This window comes from Trifolium pratense, linkage group LG5 (genome assembly GCF_020283565.1).
Source record: "Trifolium pratense cultivar HEN17-A07 linkage group LG5, ARS_RC_1.1, whole genome shotgun sequence".
NCBI classification, from domain to species: Eukaryota; Viridiplantae; Streptophyta; class Magnoliopsida; order Fabales; family Fabaceae; genus Trifolium; species Trifolium pratense.
This window is the reverse complement of record NC_060063.1, coordinates 54,857,905-54,875,707: the sequence shown is the minus strand read 5'-3', so window position 1 is coordinate 54,875,707 and position 17,803 is coordinate 54,857,905. Positions and strand designations below refer to the sequence as shown.

Sequence of the window (17,803 nt, the reverse complement as noted above, 5' to 3'; positions counted from 1 at the left end):
TTTATCTCATTTAATTAACTAAAAATAGTTTCAAAGCTCCAAAAATTTCATAAAATATACCAAAAGTTCCAGAATATTATCTACTATTTTCCTGGTATAATGGTTTCAGTGAGTTGGTTGAGTGGTGCGTGTTAAATTACAACACACAAGTAACGTATTTAGTAGACAAAAAATGAGATTAAGGTAGTGAAACATTGCATTTTTTTTTCGGTGTCCAAATCAAACGAACCAAGTCTCTATTTGTAGAAAAAAAAATTATGAATTTTGGTATAAAAATAAAAAAATAAAAAAATAATTTACAACGAAATAATTGAGTTCAAAGTATTAAATGAACAAAAATCACGTCCAGCCAACCATTGTGTGACACATGTCCTACTTTTAAAAAGCAAATTTTTCTCTCTCCAGGGTGTAATCCAGTGTGGCGCACGCGCTGGAATCTGATGGATCAGGATGATCTGGGCTGTCTGATTGATCAGACAGTCTTGATGAGATCAGATCTTGGCTGTCTGATGGAAATCAACGGTCTGTAACCATGGTCCTTCGGTACGCGCGCGACACTGGATCCGCGTCTCTTAATGGGTATTTTGGTTAATTAATTAAAAAGAATGGGTATTTTGGTCCAATTGAAAAGGTGCACCTTGCTAACTTAGACCTAACTAGGGTCTAAGTTAGAAAACCCCTATATATATATATATATATTATTTTAGGGCGTAAAAATTAATCTATTAATATACATCTGATATTTTATAGGTATAAATAATATATAAGTAATATTATAGGACCTAAAAATTTTGAGTTGAGGCCCTCAAAATTTTGAGGTCCGATGCCATCGCACATCTCGCACGTGTGTGCAAGCCTCCACTGTATACGACATTCTAAAAGATTTGTGCATCCAACGTACGGGTTGGAGTCCAGTTTATATAAAATAAAATAAATTGTCAACAATATCTTAACAATTAAAGTAGTAATAATTGTAAGGGATTGTACAACAAGTCCAGATATCCTTATCATTCTCCCTATCATGAGAAATGATTAATGGTTCGAAAGAATATTTATTATTTGTTGTTGTTGGTTGCAGAAAGTATCATTGTGATTAATGGTACATGGAGCTCACAAACATCCTCATATCATTGTGATGGGTGCTCGTTTATTAGGATTGACTAGGGTTGAATCTATTACTTGTTTGTTTTATTTTTATATATTCAAGTAAACCAAAAGAAACGCGAAGGCAATTTTGATAAAGAAAAGACGATTAAAATCACGATTTATAATGATAGATAAAAAATAACAAAATATAATATTTACTTTTAAACCAAAAAAATAAGAAGGAAATTATGAGAAAGAAACGAAAATTAAACTCACAATTAATAAGTATAGCAAAATGTATAATATATTATTTCATGATTTTTATTCTTCAGCCAATACATATATTTCAAGAATTCCATTCAAAACATTCTCTAGGAGCATTATGGTTAGCCAGACATGGTCCTGATTGATTGACTTCATAATGACATTCAGTTTCGCATTTTTCTTGATCATGTAAATGTCTCTCATTATAAACGTTATAGTAGTGTACACGGTCCTGATTGACCCATGTAAATGAACAAAAGAATAAGGTGTATCCGGAAACTGTAAAGACATTCGGCTTAAAATTGAAGCTGTAAGTTTCTCTAAAATGTATTGATCTAAACCCAATATCATCGTTTTTGCTTTGACAATGAACCCCAAGCTGAAGAGCATTGGTTAAATTGTTGGTAATGGAAAGGTATACTCTGGGGAGGCATTCTCCACCTTTGAACTGCAAAGATGTAAGAATAATTAGTAACAAAGAAAATAATAAAACAAATTTGGAGATCGAAATCATTGTAAATTTCACAATTGATTGATAAACTGATAATGAAATATGATATGTTTCTGGTTATATATATATTCTTGAGAATAAGGAGGGCTTTATTTTATAAAAAAATTACAAATATAAATTAATAATTTATATTGTGTAGTCAACCTAATATTAAACATTTTTCTAATTTTATTTCAATTGTGTAGTTTTTTAGATTTGACCAAATTATTTTTTCTCTTTGTACAATTAAACTTAATTTGACAAGTCAAAGAATTGGATAACGCATCTAAAGAAACATTAAACATATTTGTTGTTGTAACGGTGTTGATGCAATTACAGTGTCAAACGTCCGATTTCAATGAATGGTTGAGATCATTTTAATATATATATATATATATATAAAATCTAAATCGCAGGATATGAAATATGAGGCTGAGATTAATTACCGCATAAAACTGTGGATTATTTTTTTTGATGAAACTGTGGATTTTTTTTTTTTGGGTCAAGTAGCCTAGTGACTAGACTCTGACACATTTAAATGTGGAGAATTGTGAAATTCGGGGTTCGAACCCCGACCGCTCCAATAATATCTCTGATAGCTACCATTTGAGCTACACTTATGAGACAAATTGTGGATGTTTTTAACTATACTAAATAAATACAAGCAACAACTATGTGTACAAGTAAAAGCCAATACATATATTTTAATTTTCAAGGATTCCATTCAAAACATTCACTAGTAGCATTATGATTAGCCAAACGGCCTTGATTGATTTACTTCATAGTGACATCAGATTCAAATTTTCTTTGATCATGTACATCTTTCCCATTATAATTTTCTCCAGAAACTCTAAAGACTAAAGACATTCGACTTAAAATTGAAACTGTAAGTTTCTCTAAAATGTATTGATTTAAACCCAATATCATCATCATCATCTTTGATTTTACAATGAACCGCAAACTAATGAGTCTTTCATCAAACAAATTTTTTATTACAATATAATTATCTTTTACTAGTAAAAGGAAGGTTGAGTTGCTACAAAGCCTTCATTGTGATGATGTGGCACCTCTAATAAAATTGCTTACAAAAGGATATATCAATACTAAAAAATGAAAAAATGAAAAATTAAATTAAAAGGGACCAACTAAAATTAAATACTCCTAAAACAAAACGGAAATTTTTCATATAATTTATGATTGTGTTAATCCTCTAGAACTTGAAAGAGCACAACTTTTCATATATAAAAAACGTTTACAAAATTAAACATATTTGTAGTTGAGTAGTATCCTATATAAATGTGCAATAACATATCCACTTTCTCACATCATGCAATTGTAATACTCATTTTGTGTGTTCATTGTTTAATCTATCAACCTCTTTGTACTGAAATGTGTTTCTTGCTCAAAGGAACTTCAACAAGCTAAGTATCATCGTTTCAAACTCTCATTTTTTTGCGTTATGAGTATATTTTAAAGATTACATAAATTCATTAGTGTGTGTTTCTATATATATATATAGTTACATTCCCAAACATGCGACTCAATGTTTAAGAAATTGATATACATAAGTATGAGATAATTGTCTTTCATTTAAGTTTGTAAATTATAATTGTTTGATTGCTCTTATGATCTTATAAGACATCATATCTAATAACGTTTTTAATTATCTCTATCTTTTTTCAGGTTGAAAATGGTCATTTAGTGTTTTGTTCCACAGTTGCAAGCTTTAAGTAATTGTTAGAATATTGTATTTATTTTCAATTTTCAAATCTATTTATCTATCTTCTATCTATTAAGCAAGCATTATGATGATTTGACACCTCTAAAAATTTTCATGCAACTTCTTATTCTAGGTGAATAAATAAATAATATAACTTTTACAATTCTACAACTTTCTATCTATCTATCTATCTATAATAAAAAAATTGATTTTGGATCATCATCGATTTATTCAAACAACTATTTGATGATACTCTTCAAATTTTTCATTGGCTTTTCTTATAGGATTGAAGCTGAAGTCACTATATATTTAGATTAACCAAATCTTTTTCCATTATTTTATTTCATAATATTGTGGATATTACATTGTATATGTGCTAAAACTTTCCGGTAAAAAAAAAAGTGCTAAAACTACAACCGTCTTTATGTTCTACATTTTTCATTCATAATCATTATGAATTATGTCTTCTAATAATTGTGGATTACATTTTTCTATAATGGAGTTATGTGTGCGGTCAAAATCAACATGCATTTTTTGGAGCTAAATATATGACCAATAACATGTATTGACGGTTCGTCTTCAACAAGCTGTGTATTTTACTCTTGGTTATTTTGAAGCCTCCAAATTTTTGCCTATGTAGCATGCTTTAGAGAAAATTTTCTCTAGCTATATTTAAACATTACTCTAAAATTTATTTTGCGTCCATTTCATCATCCAAATCATTGGTCTTGAGACTAACATAAATTATATCTAGGCAGATTATAATGGGTTTAAAACAAATGCAAATATTGTAAAAAATAAAATGCAAGTAACATAATATTACGTTTATATATGGTATATTATATCTATGCATACCTTGAAAGTATTGGAAATTAATAAGTAACAAATAATGTAAATTAATGGTGCTAAAATAAAAAAAGAGGATCAAAATTATAAAAGAAAAAAAATGAAAATACGTCACTAAAGTATGTATATATAAATTATATGTATGCTCAACATAAAAAATATACTATGTATATATAATGACATTTACTATTCTTATTCATTATTCAAAGGTTACATATTATTCACCTTCTATTAGAATGAAATAACTTTTTGCATTGAATACCTTATGGGTTGATGGTTACATTTCAAGTATTGGTTTTTGTGGTAGTTGATGAGTCAATCTCTTGAATATCAGTTATGTTATTCAATGATTAAAAAATTATATTAGTTTACATATATGTCTTTTATTGTTTATAAATTTCAATTTTTTATACGCTCTCAAAATCTTTCAAGACATCAACTCTAATAATTTTCATGTGTAACCAGGTTACTGGATTTATAAATTGTATCATTTATATTGCTTTTATGATCTTGCAAGACTACAATTCGATCTAATAATTTTTTGTGCATAATATTTTGAGAATATGATTTAAGAGTACTGCTCTATATTATCAAAAAAAAAAGTACCCCTCTATAAAAAAAGAGTATTGCATTCTAATAAGCACTACTAAACTATACTGAAAACCCGAATAAAAATTATTCAATAGCAAAAGACAAAAAAAAATGAGGGGACAAAAAAATCATTAAAAAAAATGAAAGATAAAAAAAATGAATTAAGCATAGTAAAAAGAAGATAAATAAAACCACTAGCTAAAAACATTATGAAAATTTTTGACCAATAAAATATGGGATATAAATATTCTACCAGGTGAATGTTTGAGAAGAAACTTCAATAGAAACAATTTATTATCAGAACAAGAATCGTCTTTTTTATAAATCTGAGATACCTTAAATTGTGTGAAGGGGTAGAGTAAATAGTTATAATTTTTCAAGATTAAGATGCTCATACGTCAAAAAAAATTTTAAAAATTGTAGAAACTGTAGATATTAAAACATAATTACATGCAAAATAATAAGGTGATTTAGATAATCTAATTCTTTACATATAGTGTGTGCATGTGATCTGAAATTCACTAAAAATTCCAAAATTATTGATTTGATTTAAATAATAATGCAAATATTTAAATAAAATAAGTACATATTCTATAAAGTGTTAAAAAATGTTTAAGTTACGGCTCAAAATAAAATAGTGAGATGTTTGTAAGAAAAATATAACATTTTTTTAAGCAAATAATAAGATGACATGTGAAATTCTTCTAAAATAATAAACTTTCTTTACCTGAGCCAAATAACTAAGCCTAAATTCATATATATGAAATCATCATCCAAACTTATATATTGGCAACAAAAAATATTCACATTTATAACAAAAATAAACTAAGATCTTATAAAGAAAATCAACATCCAAACTAAGATCTTATTGGAAAAAAAATACATCAAAAATAAAAAGCAAAGTGGTACATGTGACTATACAATTGCAATTCATATAAAGAAAACTAAGATCTTATACGATTACACTATTAAAATAAAATATGATTCTAAAATACTATAAAAGATTTATTATATTAAATTATAAACAAAACTACGATATAAATTAATGAAAAATCTCATATTTCTAAACAACTTGTTTTTTTTTTTAATTTATACTTATATACTAATATTAAATATAATCATATTTTAAATTAATGTCTATCTTTTAACTATATATGAGTATACTTATATGCAACGCACGGGTTTATCCCTAGTTATGGAATAAAAACATATATGCAAGTTGCACGTACCTTTAAATTTAGAGCTAATTTGATTTATAAAAACTTTTTTATTTACCGAATTTTTACACTACCGACCAATTTTTTTACACATATACTGTATTTGTGAATGGTTGGAAAATAAAATTAGAGGCGTGCTGTCACATTGAAATTATTCGTAATATTGCAAAACTTCCCCCGATACAACCGATTATTCTCGATAATAAACATGTCGAGGCTACAACAGCCCCGCATATACTGTTGTATTTCATTTTTTTTCTTCCTTTTGGCCTATTTGGTTCAAAGTAGATAGAAGGGAGGTGAGGTGAGAGTATAATCTTGACAAAAAAGATTTATTTTTATTAAATCATTTAAAAAAAAACCCGTTTTTTATTCTTAAAAAAAAAACAAAAGTTAAAAACAAACTTTTTTAACCAATCAAATCTCTCTAATAATTGAGACTTTTTTTTTTCAAGAATAAAAAATGGTTTCTTTTTTTTTAAAAAAATTATTAAAAAAAAATATTTTTTTGGTCAAAATTACCCCCCTCACCTCCCCTCCCCTCCCTTCATCTACTTCGAACCAAACAGACCCGTCTCTACATTTTTTATCCCTTACAAGGTTGACCGCTCCTGAAACAATCCGCCAAATTTCATCGACCTAAATTACATTACATTGATTGGTTTGTATGTATGGTAAAATAAAAGAGCTCAAATTCTCTACATGTTGTAGCTTCTTAAAAGTCATGGCCAATTTTCATTGTGAAGTGGTAATGAATTATATTTAAACATAGGCTAAGGAGTCACAACAAAATCAGGGTGACTTTTCATGTTTCTTGATGGTTGGAATATTGTTCCAAGTTCAAATTCAAGGGTTCTATAAATAGCAACACCTATAAACAATATCATATAACCACCAACATATTCTTAGGATAAAAAAACAGTAATAATGGATATGAAACCAATTACTGGCATGTGTTTCTTCTTGATTATTTTCTTAGCTACTCCTAAGTTTATGTTTTAGTATCTTTTTTAATTTTTCTCTAAATTAAATTACGTTTGATAAATAATTATTTTCAAGAGTGAAGTAAAAGAAAATGAAGGGGACCTTGATGGACAATATTGTGAGTCAACATTATTTTCATCCATATAATCCATTACACGTACGGTTAATTAAGTGACTTTTTGTTTTTTTTTGGATTAAAATGCATGTCTTTAAAATGTCTTCAAAAGGATAAAGATGCACATAATGCAAAGGACAAATTCATAATTTTAAAGGACAATATAGTTATAATTTTGCCTAAAATATATATGGTAAGTGTTGCAATGAACAAGTCATTCAAGTTATGCATGGGGCACAAGTAGTAATTTATATTATAAGGAATACAAATTTTGCAAAAAAATAGTTTATATAAAATAGTTCATCCATAAAAAAATTGAAATTTTTTGAAAATCATTTGATATGTTATTGAGACTCGTCAAAATTAACGGTTTATGAGTTTTTTTATTAAATACCGTTAATTTTGATGGGTTTCAATAACATATCAAATGATTTTCAATAAATGATCTATATGATATAAACTTTTAATCCAAAGGTGATTTTTATAAAATTCGAATTCGTTATAATATAAATTGATACTTGTGAACCATGCCCAACTTTAAGGACTTGTTCATGACTTGGCCTAAAATGCATTATGAAGTTGCTTGATGGTTGATATGATGGTTGGAATACTATTTCAAGGGCTCTGTAAATACTAAATAGCAACACCTATTGAACAAAGCCTGCATTTTAGTTGTGACTTTTGAGAAGTTAACGGCTTGTAACTTTATTTATTTATTTATTTTTTTTATTGAAAACAACTTGTACTTAGAATTGGACGCAAATTGTTCTATGGCATTGTTACGCTATTGGTAATTTTTAGTCTAAATTTTTTATTTTGACAGTTTTTAGTCTAAATATTATTGGGTGCGTTTTTTTCATTTTAAATCAAGGTTATCAAAACAGGACCGTACCGGCTGGTCGGACCGGTCAGACCGAGAACTGATTATAAAAACGGTTCGGTTATGAGCAAAAAATTGATAGAAAACCGATCGGGAAAAAACTGCGTGAACCGGGGTCGAATCAGGATGAACGATGGCAGATTTTTTTTAAAAAAACTGGACAAAACCACGTCGTTTTAACCTCCTTTTTTTAGTTTTTAACTTTTTATGTCTAGATGAACATTTAGTTTTTAACTTGGCACTACGTTGCATTTAGCTATGCATTTGGCAATTGATGTTATGGCACTAGTATTTATGAACTTGATGAACATTTAGTTTTTTAACTTGATGAACATTTCGTCAACTTGATGAACTTGACGAAGGCAGTATGTTGTCAATTGATGTTATGGTACTATTTTGTGTTATTGAACTTAGTTTATTATATAATTTCTAATTTGGTTTGAATTATAAATTTAATTTTATTTTGACTTGTGATATTTTATCTTTTTAATGTGTGAAATTATGAAATATTGAGCAATTATTCATGATTTATTTCATGGACATTGATGAAGCAATACATGAACAAATAATAACTAGGTAATTTATTTATTTATCTCTATAATATAACTCTAATACTAGACACACTTCAACAGGCAATGGCACAAATGCATCTTAGATTTTGGCAGGAGCCACCAATTGAATTTTCTTTTCTAATGCAAATAATGGAACATAGTTTGTCACCAATTGGATCATTGCATTCATCATTGCATTCATTCCAACGATAAATTTTGTAAAATTTGTATTCCTTATAATATAAATTACTACTTGTGCACCATGCATAACTTGAATGACTTGTTCTTGTACGTTAGACAAAGCCTGCATTTTAGTTGTTTTTGAGAAGTTAACCGCTTGTAACTTTTTTTTTTATTGAAAACAATTTTGTACTTAGAATTGGACGCAAATATTGTTCTATGGCATTGTAACGCTATTGGTAATTTTTAGTCTAAACAACTTGTACTCAAAAAATTTATTTGATAATCCATACTATACTCTCTTCTTACAAAAAGGGAAGATAATCAATTCATGATTTATTTCATGGACATTGATGAAGCAATACATGAACAAATAATAACTCGGTAATTAATCTATTTATCTCTATAATATAATTCTAATACTAGACACATTTCAACAGGCAATGGCACAAATGCATCTTAGATTTTGGCAGGAACCACCAATTGAATTTTCTTTGCTAATGCAAATAATGGAACATAGTTTGTCACCAATTGGATCACTGCATTCATCAATGAAAATACGACTTTGTTCCTCACAATATGCCTCAATTTGCACCACTTGTTCTTCTGCAATTCCCAAAGGAAACAAATTATTTTAATAAGTGATATACTTGCAACAATTACCATATATATTTTAGGCAAAATTATAACTATATTGTCCTTTAAAAATATGAATTTGACCTTTGAATTATGTGCATTTTTATCCTTTTGAAGACATTTTAAAGACATGCATTTTAATCCAAAAAAAAAAGTCACTTAATTAACCGTACGTGTAATGGATTATATGGATGAGAATAATGTTGACTCACAATATTGTCCATCAATGCCCCCTTCATTTTCTTTTACTTCACTCTTGAAAATAATTATTTATCAAAAGTAATTTAATTTAGAGAAAAATTAAAAAAAGATACTAAAACATAAACTTACGAGTAGCTAAGAAAATAATCAAGAAGAAACACATGCCAGCAATAGGTTTCGTATCCATTATTACTGTTTTTTTATCCTAAGAATATGTTGGTGGTTATATGATATTGTTTATAGGTGTTGCTATTTATAGAACCCTTGAATTTGAACTTGGAACAATATTCCAACCATCAAGAAACATGAAAAGTCACCCTGATTTTGTTGTGACTCCTTAGCCTATGTTTAAATATAGTTTATTACCACTTCACAATGAAAATTGGCCATGACTTTTAAGAAGCTACAACATGTAGAGAACTTGACCTCTTTTATTTTACCATACATACAAACCAATCAATGTAATGTAATTTAGGTCGATGAAATTTGGCGGATTGTTTCAGGAGCGGTCAACCTGGTAAGGGATAAAAAATGTAGAGACGGTTTGTTTGGTTCGAAGTAGATGAAGGGGAGGGGAGGTGCGGGGGTAATCTTGTCCAAAAAAAGGTTTCTTTTTAATAATATTTTTTTTTAAAAAAAAAAAACGTTTTTTATTCTTGAAAAAAAAATTAAAAACAAAAACAAAAAATCTTAATTATTAGAGAGATTTGATTGGTTAAAAAAATTTGTTTTTAAATTTTATTTTATTTTTCAAGAATAAAAAACGTTTTTTTTTTTTAAAATGATTTAATAAAAATAAATCTTTTTTGTTCAAGATTATCCTCTCACCTCCTCTTCCCTCTATCTACTTCGAATCGAACAAGCCAAAAGGAAGAAAAAAAAATGAAATACAACAGTATATGCGGGGGTGTTGTAGCCTCGACATGTTTATTATCGAGAATAACCGGTTGTATCTGGGGAAGATGTGCAATATTACGAATAATTTTGATGTGACAATACGCCTCCGATTTTATTTTCCAACCATCCACACATACAGTATATGTGTAAAAAAATTGGTCGATAGTAGTTAAAATTGGTATAAATCAAATTTGGTAAAAAAAGTTTATATAAATCAAATTAGCTCTAAATTTAAAGCAACTTGCATATATGTTTTCATTCCAAAATTGGTATATGTTTATTATCGAGAATAACGTATCTGGGGAAGTTGTGCAACTTGAATATATGTTTTTATTCCATAATAATTATATTGTAATAAAAAATTTGTTTGATGAAAGACTCATTAGCTTGGGGTTTATTATATTGTAAAATCAAAGATGATGATATTGGGTTTAGATCAATATATTTTAGCAAGAAACTTACACTTTCAATTTTAAGTCGAATGTCTTTAGAGTTTCTGGATAAATTTTTTTTGTTCATTTACATGGTTCATTTACACTTCCATGACGTTTATAATGCGAAATATGTACATGATCAAAGAAAATGTGAATCTGAATGTCACTATGAAGTAAATCAATAAGGGCCAAGTTTGGCCAACCATAATACTACTAGTGAATGTTTTGAATGAAATCCTTGAAAATTGAAATATATGTATTGGCTTTTACTTGTACACATGGTTGATGCTTGTATTTATTTAGTATAGTTAAAAAACATCCACAGTTTGTAAAAAAAAAAAAAAATTGACAGTTTTATGTAGTAATTAATCTCAACCTCATATTTCATATTCGGCGATTTAGATTATATATATATATATATATATATATATATATATATATATATATATATATATATATATATATATAGGGGGCTGCTAACTTAGATCCAGTTGGGTCTAAATTAGCAAAGTGCACCTTTTCAATCGGACCAAAATACCCATTCTTTTTAATTAATTAACCAAATTACCATCAATGGACGAGGATCCAGTGTCGCGCGCGTACCGCAGGACCATGGTTACAGGCCGTTGATTTCTATCAGACAGCCAAGCTCTGATATCATCAAGACTGTCTGATCAATCAGACAGCCCAGATCATCCAAATCCATCAGATTCCAGCGCGTGCACCACACTGGATTACACCCTGGAGAGAGAAGAATCTACTTTTTAAAAGCAGGACACGTGTCGCTGTCTGATTGGCTGGGCGTGATTTTTTTCCATTTAATACTTTGAACTCAATTATTTCGTTGTAAATTAATTTTTTATTTTTTATTTTTATACCAAAATTCATAATTTTTTTTCTCTACAAATAGAGACTTGGTTCGTTTGATTTGGACACAGAAAAAAAACCCAATTTTTCACTACCTTAATCTCATTTTTCACTACCTTACATCAACTCACTGAAACCATCCTACCAGGAAAATGGTTTCAGAGTACAAATCTCTGAAACCATTCTTCCAGCTAAATGGTTTCAGAAGCAAATAACTAAGAATCAACTTACTGAAACCATTCTACCAGCAAAATGGTTTCAGAAGCAAACACAATTAATAAATTACTCACTGAAACCATTCTACCAGTAAAATAGTTTCAGAGTACAACTATGTGCAACCATTCTACAAGCTAAATGGTTTCAGAAGCAAATAACTAATAATCAACTTACTGAAACCATTCTACCAGCAAAATGGTTTCAGATTACAACTCTCTGAAACCATTGTACCAGATAAATGGTTTCAGAAGCAAACACAATTAATAAATTACTCATTGAAACCATTCTACCAGTAAAATGGTTTCAGAATACAACTATGTGCAACCATTCTACCAGTAAAATGGTTTCAGAAGCAAACATTAGTTTTTAATTACCGTTTTATCTCATTTAATTAACTAAAAATAGTTTCAGGTCTCCAAAAATTTCATAAAATATACCAAAAGTTCCAGAATATTATCTAATATTTTCCTGGTATAATGGTTTCAGTGAGTTGGTTGAGTGGTGCGTGTTAAATTACAACACACAAGTAACGTATTTAGTAGACAAAAAATGAGATTAAGGTAGTGAAAAATTGCATTTTTTTTTCGGTGTCCAAATCAAACGAACCAAGTCTCTATTTGTAGAAAAAAAAAATTATGAATTTTGGTATAAAAATAAAAAAATAAAAAATTAATTTACAACGAAATAATTGAGTTCAAAGTATTAAATGAACAAAAATCACGTCCAGCCAACCATTGTGTGACACGTGTCCTACTTTTAAAAAGCAAATTTTTCTCTCTCCAGGGTGTAATCCAGTGTGGCGCACGCGCTGGAATCTGATGGATCAGGATGATGTGGGCTGTCTGATTGATCAGACAGTCTTGATGAGATCAGATTTTGGCTGTCTGATGGAAATCAACGGTCTGTAACCATGGTCCTTCGGTACGCGCGCGACACTGGATCCGCGTCTATTAATGGGTATTTTGGTTAATTAATTAAAAAGAATGAGTATTTTGGTCCAATTGAAAAGATGCACCTTGCTAACTTAGACCTAACTAGGGTCTAAGTTAGAAAACCCCATATATATATATATATATTATATTATTATTATTATTATTATTATTATTTATATATATATATATATATATATATATATAAAGGGAAAACATTTTTTTTGGTGTAGCCTTTTTTTAAAATACCATAAATACCCTTCTCTTAGTATTTTTTTTCACACTCTAATTTCCAAAACCAATTCTTTAAAAAAAAAAAAAACTCTTTTTAACTTCCAAAACCAACCATTTGTTCCATTATTTTAGTTTACACATCTTCATTCTTCTCTATTTTTCTTCAACAATATTTGTATTCATTCCTATTTTCTTTCCTCAATTTTTTTTTAACTTAAATATTTGTCAACCATTCTATATATCACTCGAGTCTAACATTCTATTTGCAGCTATATAACTTCTGTTGCATAACTTCAATTCCTTTCCAAACATCAAATATATGGAGGAAATAGAACAATAGAGTACAATGCAAACAAAATATTTTCATGCAATTTATTTCACCGTCTTACAACTTTATTCAATCATTTGAAAGGGTTGCATATCGCTCTAATTAAATAAAATTTGATGTGTTCTAAACTTCTTTGCATTACTTAATTTATATCCTCTCTAACGTTGCATTTTGTATAGTGATTTTGTTCTCAATAATATGTGATGCATGTATTCTAATAATAATATGCAGTGTCACGTTTTTGTTTTCCTTTTGTTGTGTAGTGGGATGTTATGTTTTTAACTTCAAGTGATGCACACAAAGGGTTTGGATGGCTCATAGGGGTTGGTGATGTAATGGGAGCTGTCGGAAGCCATGAGAGAAATTGAGAAACGGCGTTCTGAGTTAGGAGAATAGGGCTGGATCGGTTCTAAGTGATACCATATAAAGAGGTAAATACGTAAATGATAATTATTATCAGTGTTTGCAGTAGTGTATATATACAAGTTTAATGAACTTAATTTGGAGTGAATCATATTAACAAATCTCCTAGTGATTCTCCACTAATCAAAGCTATTAACTTTTGAGTGTATAATTAGTAAATAACAAGATTTACAAATATGAATAATTAAAGGAATTAAAACTCTAATTATTATTGATAATATATATATAACACAAGAAACATGTCATATATTTCGATATCAGTTTATCAATCAATCAATTGTGAAATTTACAATGGTTTCGATCTCCAAATTTGTTTTATTATTTTCTTTGTTACTAATTATTCTTACATCTTTGCAGTTCAAAGGTGGAGAATGCCGCTCCAGCCTCCCCAGAGTATACCTTTCCATTACCAACAATTTAACCAATGCTCTTCAGCTTGGGGTTCATTGTCAAAACAAACACAATGATATTGGGTTTAGATCAATACATTTTAGAGAAACTTACAGCTTCAATTTTAAGCCGAATCTAGAACCTGGATACGCCATATTCTCTTGTTCATTTACATGGGTCAATCAATCACGTGTACACTACTATGATGTTTATAATGCGAGACATGTACGTTATCACATATTATGTGAAACTGAATGTCACTATGATGTCAATCAATCAGGACCATGCCTGGCTAACCATAATGCTCCTAGAGAATGTTTGGAATGGTTTCCTGAAGAATAAAAATCATGAAATAATATATTATACATTTTGCTATACTTATTGTGAGTTTAATTTTCTTTTCTTTCTCATAATTTCCTTCTTATTTCTTTTGGTTTAAAAGTAAATATTATGTTTTCTTATTTTTTATTTATCATTATAAATCGTGATTTTAATCTTCTTTTCTTTATCAAAATTGCCTTCGCGTTTCTTTTGGTTTAAAAGTGAATATATAAAAACAAAGTGAATATATAAATTGTTGTACCTTGCCAATTCCACAAAATGTTTCTCGTTGTGCATTGTCCAGTCCCTTAATTATTACTACATTGTTAAGATATTGTTGACAATTTATTTTATTTTATATAAACTAGACGCCGACCCGTACATTGGATGCACAAATCTTTTAGAATGTCGTATATAATATTCAATTTGGTTTAATAATTTAGAACTTGCAAATAGAAATTAAACATAATATCATTAATCCAAAATAGTCTTGATGAAAGTGTCCAATATAAAAATTAGATGGAAAGTTTGTTTAAAATTCTTTAAAACAAAACGGCAAAATAATAATTGTATAGAGAAACACAAAATTAGTCCAGTAATGTAACATAAAATAATCCATTATGACACAATTATTATTTTCGTGTAATGTAGAAACCTCTCCATCCTCATCCAAAGTGAATATTTTGACCCATCCTCATCTATATGATTTTGCATGCGTCAAAAAAAAAAATCTATATGATTTTGCACAATAAATTTTGACAATTTGTATCTTCTATTTAATATTTTTTTTTAGATTATTTTGATCATCATATATCACTACAAGAAAATATACAGTTTTACAATAAGTTGGCTGCAAAATGTGTTGCTAGGCAATGTCAAAATAATTAGATAAATCTGACAAACTAATTTATTTTTTTTTTACTTTATTTAATAAATAACACTATAAATCATATATAATTTTTTCACCAAACAATAGATTATATATTTATATAATACGTTTTAATATTTTATTTTAAAAAATATTTTCTTCTCTTACTCAGTTACCCAAAAAAAAATGAAAATCTATAAAAAAGAAGGTAATGGGTTCAACTATAGTCAATCCTGATTAACGAGCACCCATCATAATGATATGGGGATGTTTGCGAGCTCCAGACACATGTCTAAAAGCTAAGATGGATAAAGTGTGATCTTTAATAATATTTTTTATTTATCGAAAAAAATGTTGCACATTTTATAATAACAAAAAAGGATTAATTTACGACTAACCTCAAAAAAAAAATGTTGCACGTTTTATAATAACAAAAAAGGATTAATTTGCGTCCAATTCAAAGTTACAAGTTGTTTTGTAGCCTCCCCCTCTCCGTTGGGTCAAGTATAATTCGGATGGTGTTTCTAAAGGTAACCCTAGTCCTTCAATTTGTGATTGTATCTTTAGAAATAATCAGGCTAATGATCTTGGTTGTTTTGCTTCTAATTTTGGGATAAGTGATGCTTTCTTTACGCAATTACTGCTATTGAGATTGCACAAAGGAGAGGTTGGCTACTTTGGCTTTCCTCCTTTATTTAAAAATAAATAAATTCAAGATGTTTTCGATAAATAAAAAAAAAGTTACAAGTTGTTAACTTCTCAAAAGTCACAACTAAAATGCATTGTGAAGTGGTATTAATGAAAATATATCAAATAATACAGGCTAAGGGGTCATATCCAACTCATGGTGACTTTTCAAATGAATTGATGGTTGTAATGTTATTTCAAGTTCAACTTTAAGGGATCTATAAAAATAGCAACATCTGTATCCATATTGGAATATCACATTACCTTAGGAGAGAAAGAATATCAATAAAAATGATGAGAGAAACACTTGTTGTCATATGTTTCTTCGTTATTGTTCTCTTAGCTGCTCGTAAGTCTACATTTCAATTTTACTTTTTTTTTTTTTGTTCTTTCTCTAATTTAGTTTATTAGAAAATATAAGACATGTATCCAAGCTACCTTTAAATTTAGAGTTTAGTTTTTATATGATGTCAATTATAAGATTTAAAGTTATACCGTCAATGAATTAGAAATTAAATTTTATAAAAATAATTTTCGTGAATGGTTTATTGTGTTTCAATTTGGGATGTGGGAAAAGGACGAAGATGACATAACCATGTCCAAATTTGCACATGATAGAAATTTGCAAATTTTCTATTTTGAATCCCTGTGAATTTAGCTCAGTTGGCAGTGACATTGTATTTTATATGTAGAGGTCGAGGTTATCTAAGTTAAGGCTGAAATTTATAGTCACAAGCTATTTGACCAAAAAAATAAAAATCTATACACTAATTTCAAAATATAATTTGTTTTCTTTGTAAATTGTAGAAGAACATGGAGTGCAAATTGAGGCATATTGTGAGAAACAAAGTCATTTTTTCCCTGGCGATAAATGCAATGATCTAAATGTTGACGAACTATGTTCAATTATTTGCGTTACCAAAGAAAACTCAGTTAGTGGTTCTTGTAAATCTCTAAGATGCATTTGTGCCACTGCCTGTTGAATGGCTTCACTATTAGAATTTATATTATAGAAATAAATAAATATGTAGCTATAATTTTGTTCATGTACTTTGTCCGAAAGAAAAATTGTTCATGTATCAAGTAGCTAGTTCAATGTCCTTTAAACATATATATGTTGAAAGTTTTTGAATTGAATCGATGTTCTAGCCTACAATGCAGAGCAATAGGATCTCTCGCCAATGCGACGAATAACTACGGGCGCGAGAAGCAAAATTAACTTCAGACCCAAGATAATTAACCGGGCAAGGGATTTTGAGATATACAACAAAATACGGCAAGATAAGCCAGAAAACTTGTGCTATATGCAACTGAACCAAATAGGCTGAATCTTGAGAAGAACTTGCAAACCAAACAATGCTGCAACCAAACACGCCAGCGAAATACTATAGAGAGCTGAAATCACCAGAGCAAGGTTTTAAATTGTGGTTGCGGTTGTGGATGTGGTT

General features: G+C 28.7%; 2 protein-coding genes across 2 annotated transcripts; one reads left to right on the top strand and one right to left on the bottom strand.

Moving 5' to 3' along the window:
* Positions 1-9,146: 9,146 nt before the first annotated feature.
* Positions 9,147-10,095, bottom strand: LOC123883266 (nodulin-1-like). Its single transcript, XM_045932010.1, has 2 exons — positions 9,891-10,095; positions 9,147-9,530 (listed from the first exon to the last, which is right to left on the bottom strand). The coding sequence occupies exons 1-2, from the start codon at positions 9,946-9,948 to the stop codon at positions 9,358-9,360; spliced, it is 231 nt and encodes a 76-aa protein (XP_045787966.1). The 5' UTR covers positions 9,949-10,095; the 3' UTR covers positions 9,147-9,357.
* Positions 10,096-16,583: 6,488 nt separating this feature from the next.
* Positions 16,584-17,464, top strand: LOC123883265 (defensin 1-like). Its single transcript, XM_045932009.1, has 2 exons — positions 16,584-16,704; positions 17,163-17,464. The coding sequence occupies exons 1-2, from the start codon at positions 16,647-16,649 to the stop codon at positions 17,336-17,338; spliced, it is 234 nt and encodes a 77-aa protein (XP_045787965.1). The 5' UTR covers positions 16,584-16,646; the 3' UTR covers positions 17,339-17,464.
* The last annotated feature ends 339 nt before the right edge of the window (positions 17,465-17,803 follow it).

What these genes read in the sequence shown, in the direction of transcription:
- LOC123883266 (XM_045932010.1), bottom strand. Translation starts at nt 9,948, where the DNA reads ATGGATACGAAACCTATTGCTGGCATGTGTTTCTTCTTGATTATTTTC. An exon ending in GATTATTTTCTTAGCTACTC is followed by an intron (nt 9,531 to 9,890) that starts GTAAGTTTATGT and finishes TGGGAATTGCAG; the next exon opens with AAGAACAAGTGGTGCAAATT.
- LOC123883265 (XM_045932009.1), top strand. Translation starts at nt 16,647, where the DNA reads ATGATGAGAGAAACACTTGTTGTCATATGTTTCTTCGTTATTGTTCTC. An exon ending in TATTGTTCTCTTAGCTGCTC is followed by an intron (nt 16,705 to 17,162) that starts GTAAGTCTACAT and finishes TGTAAATTGTAG; the next exon opens with AAGAACATGGAGTGCAAATT.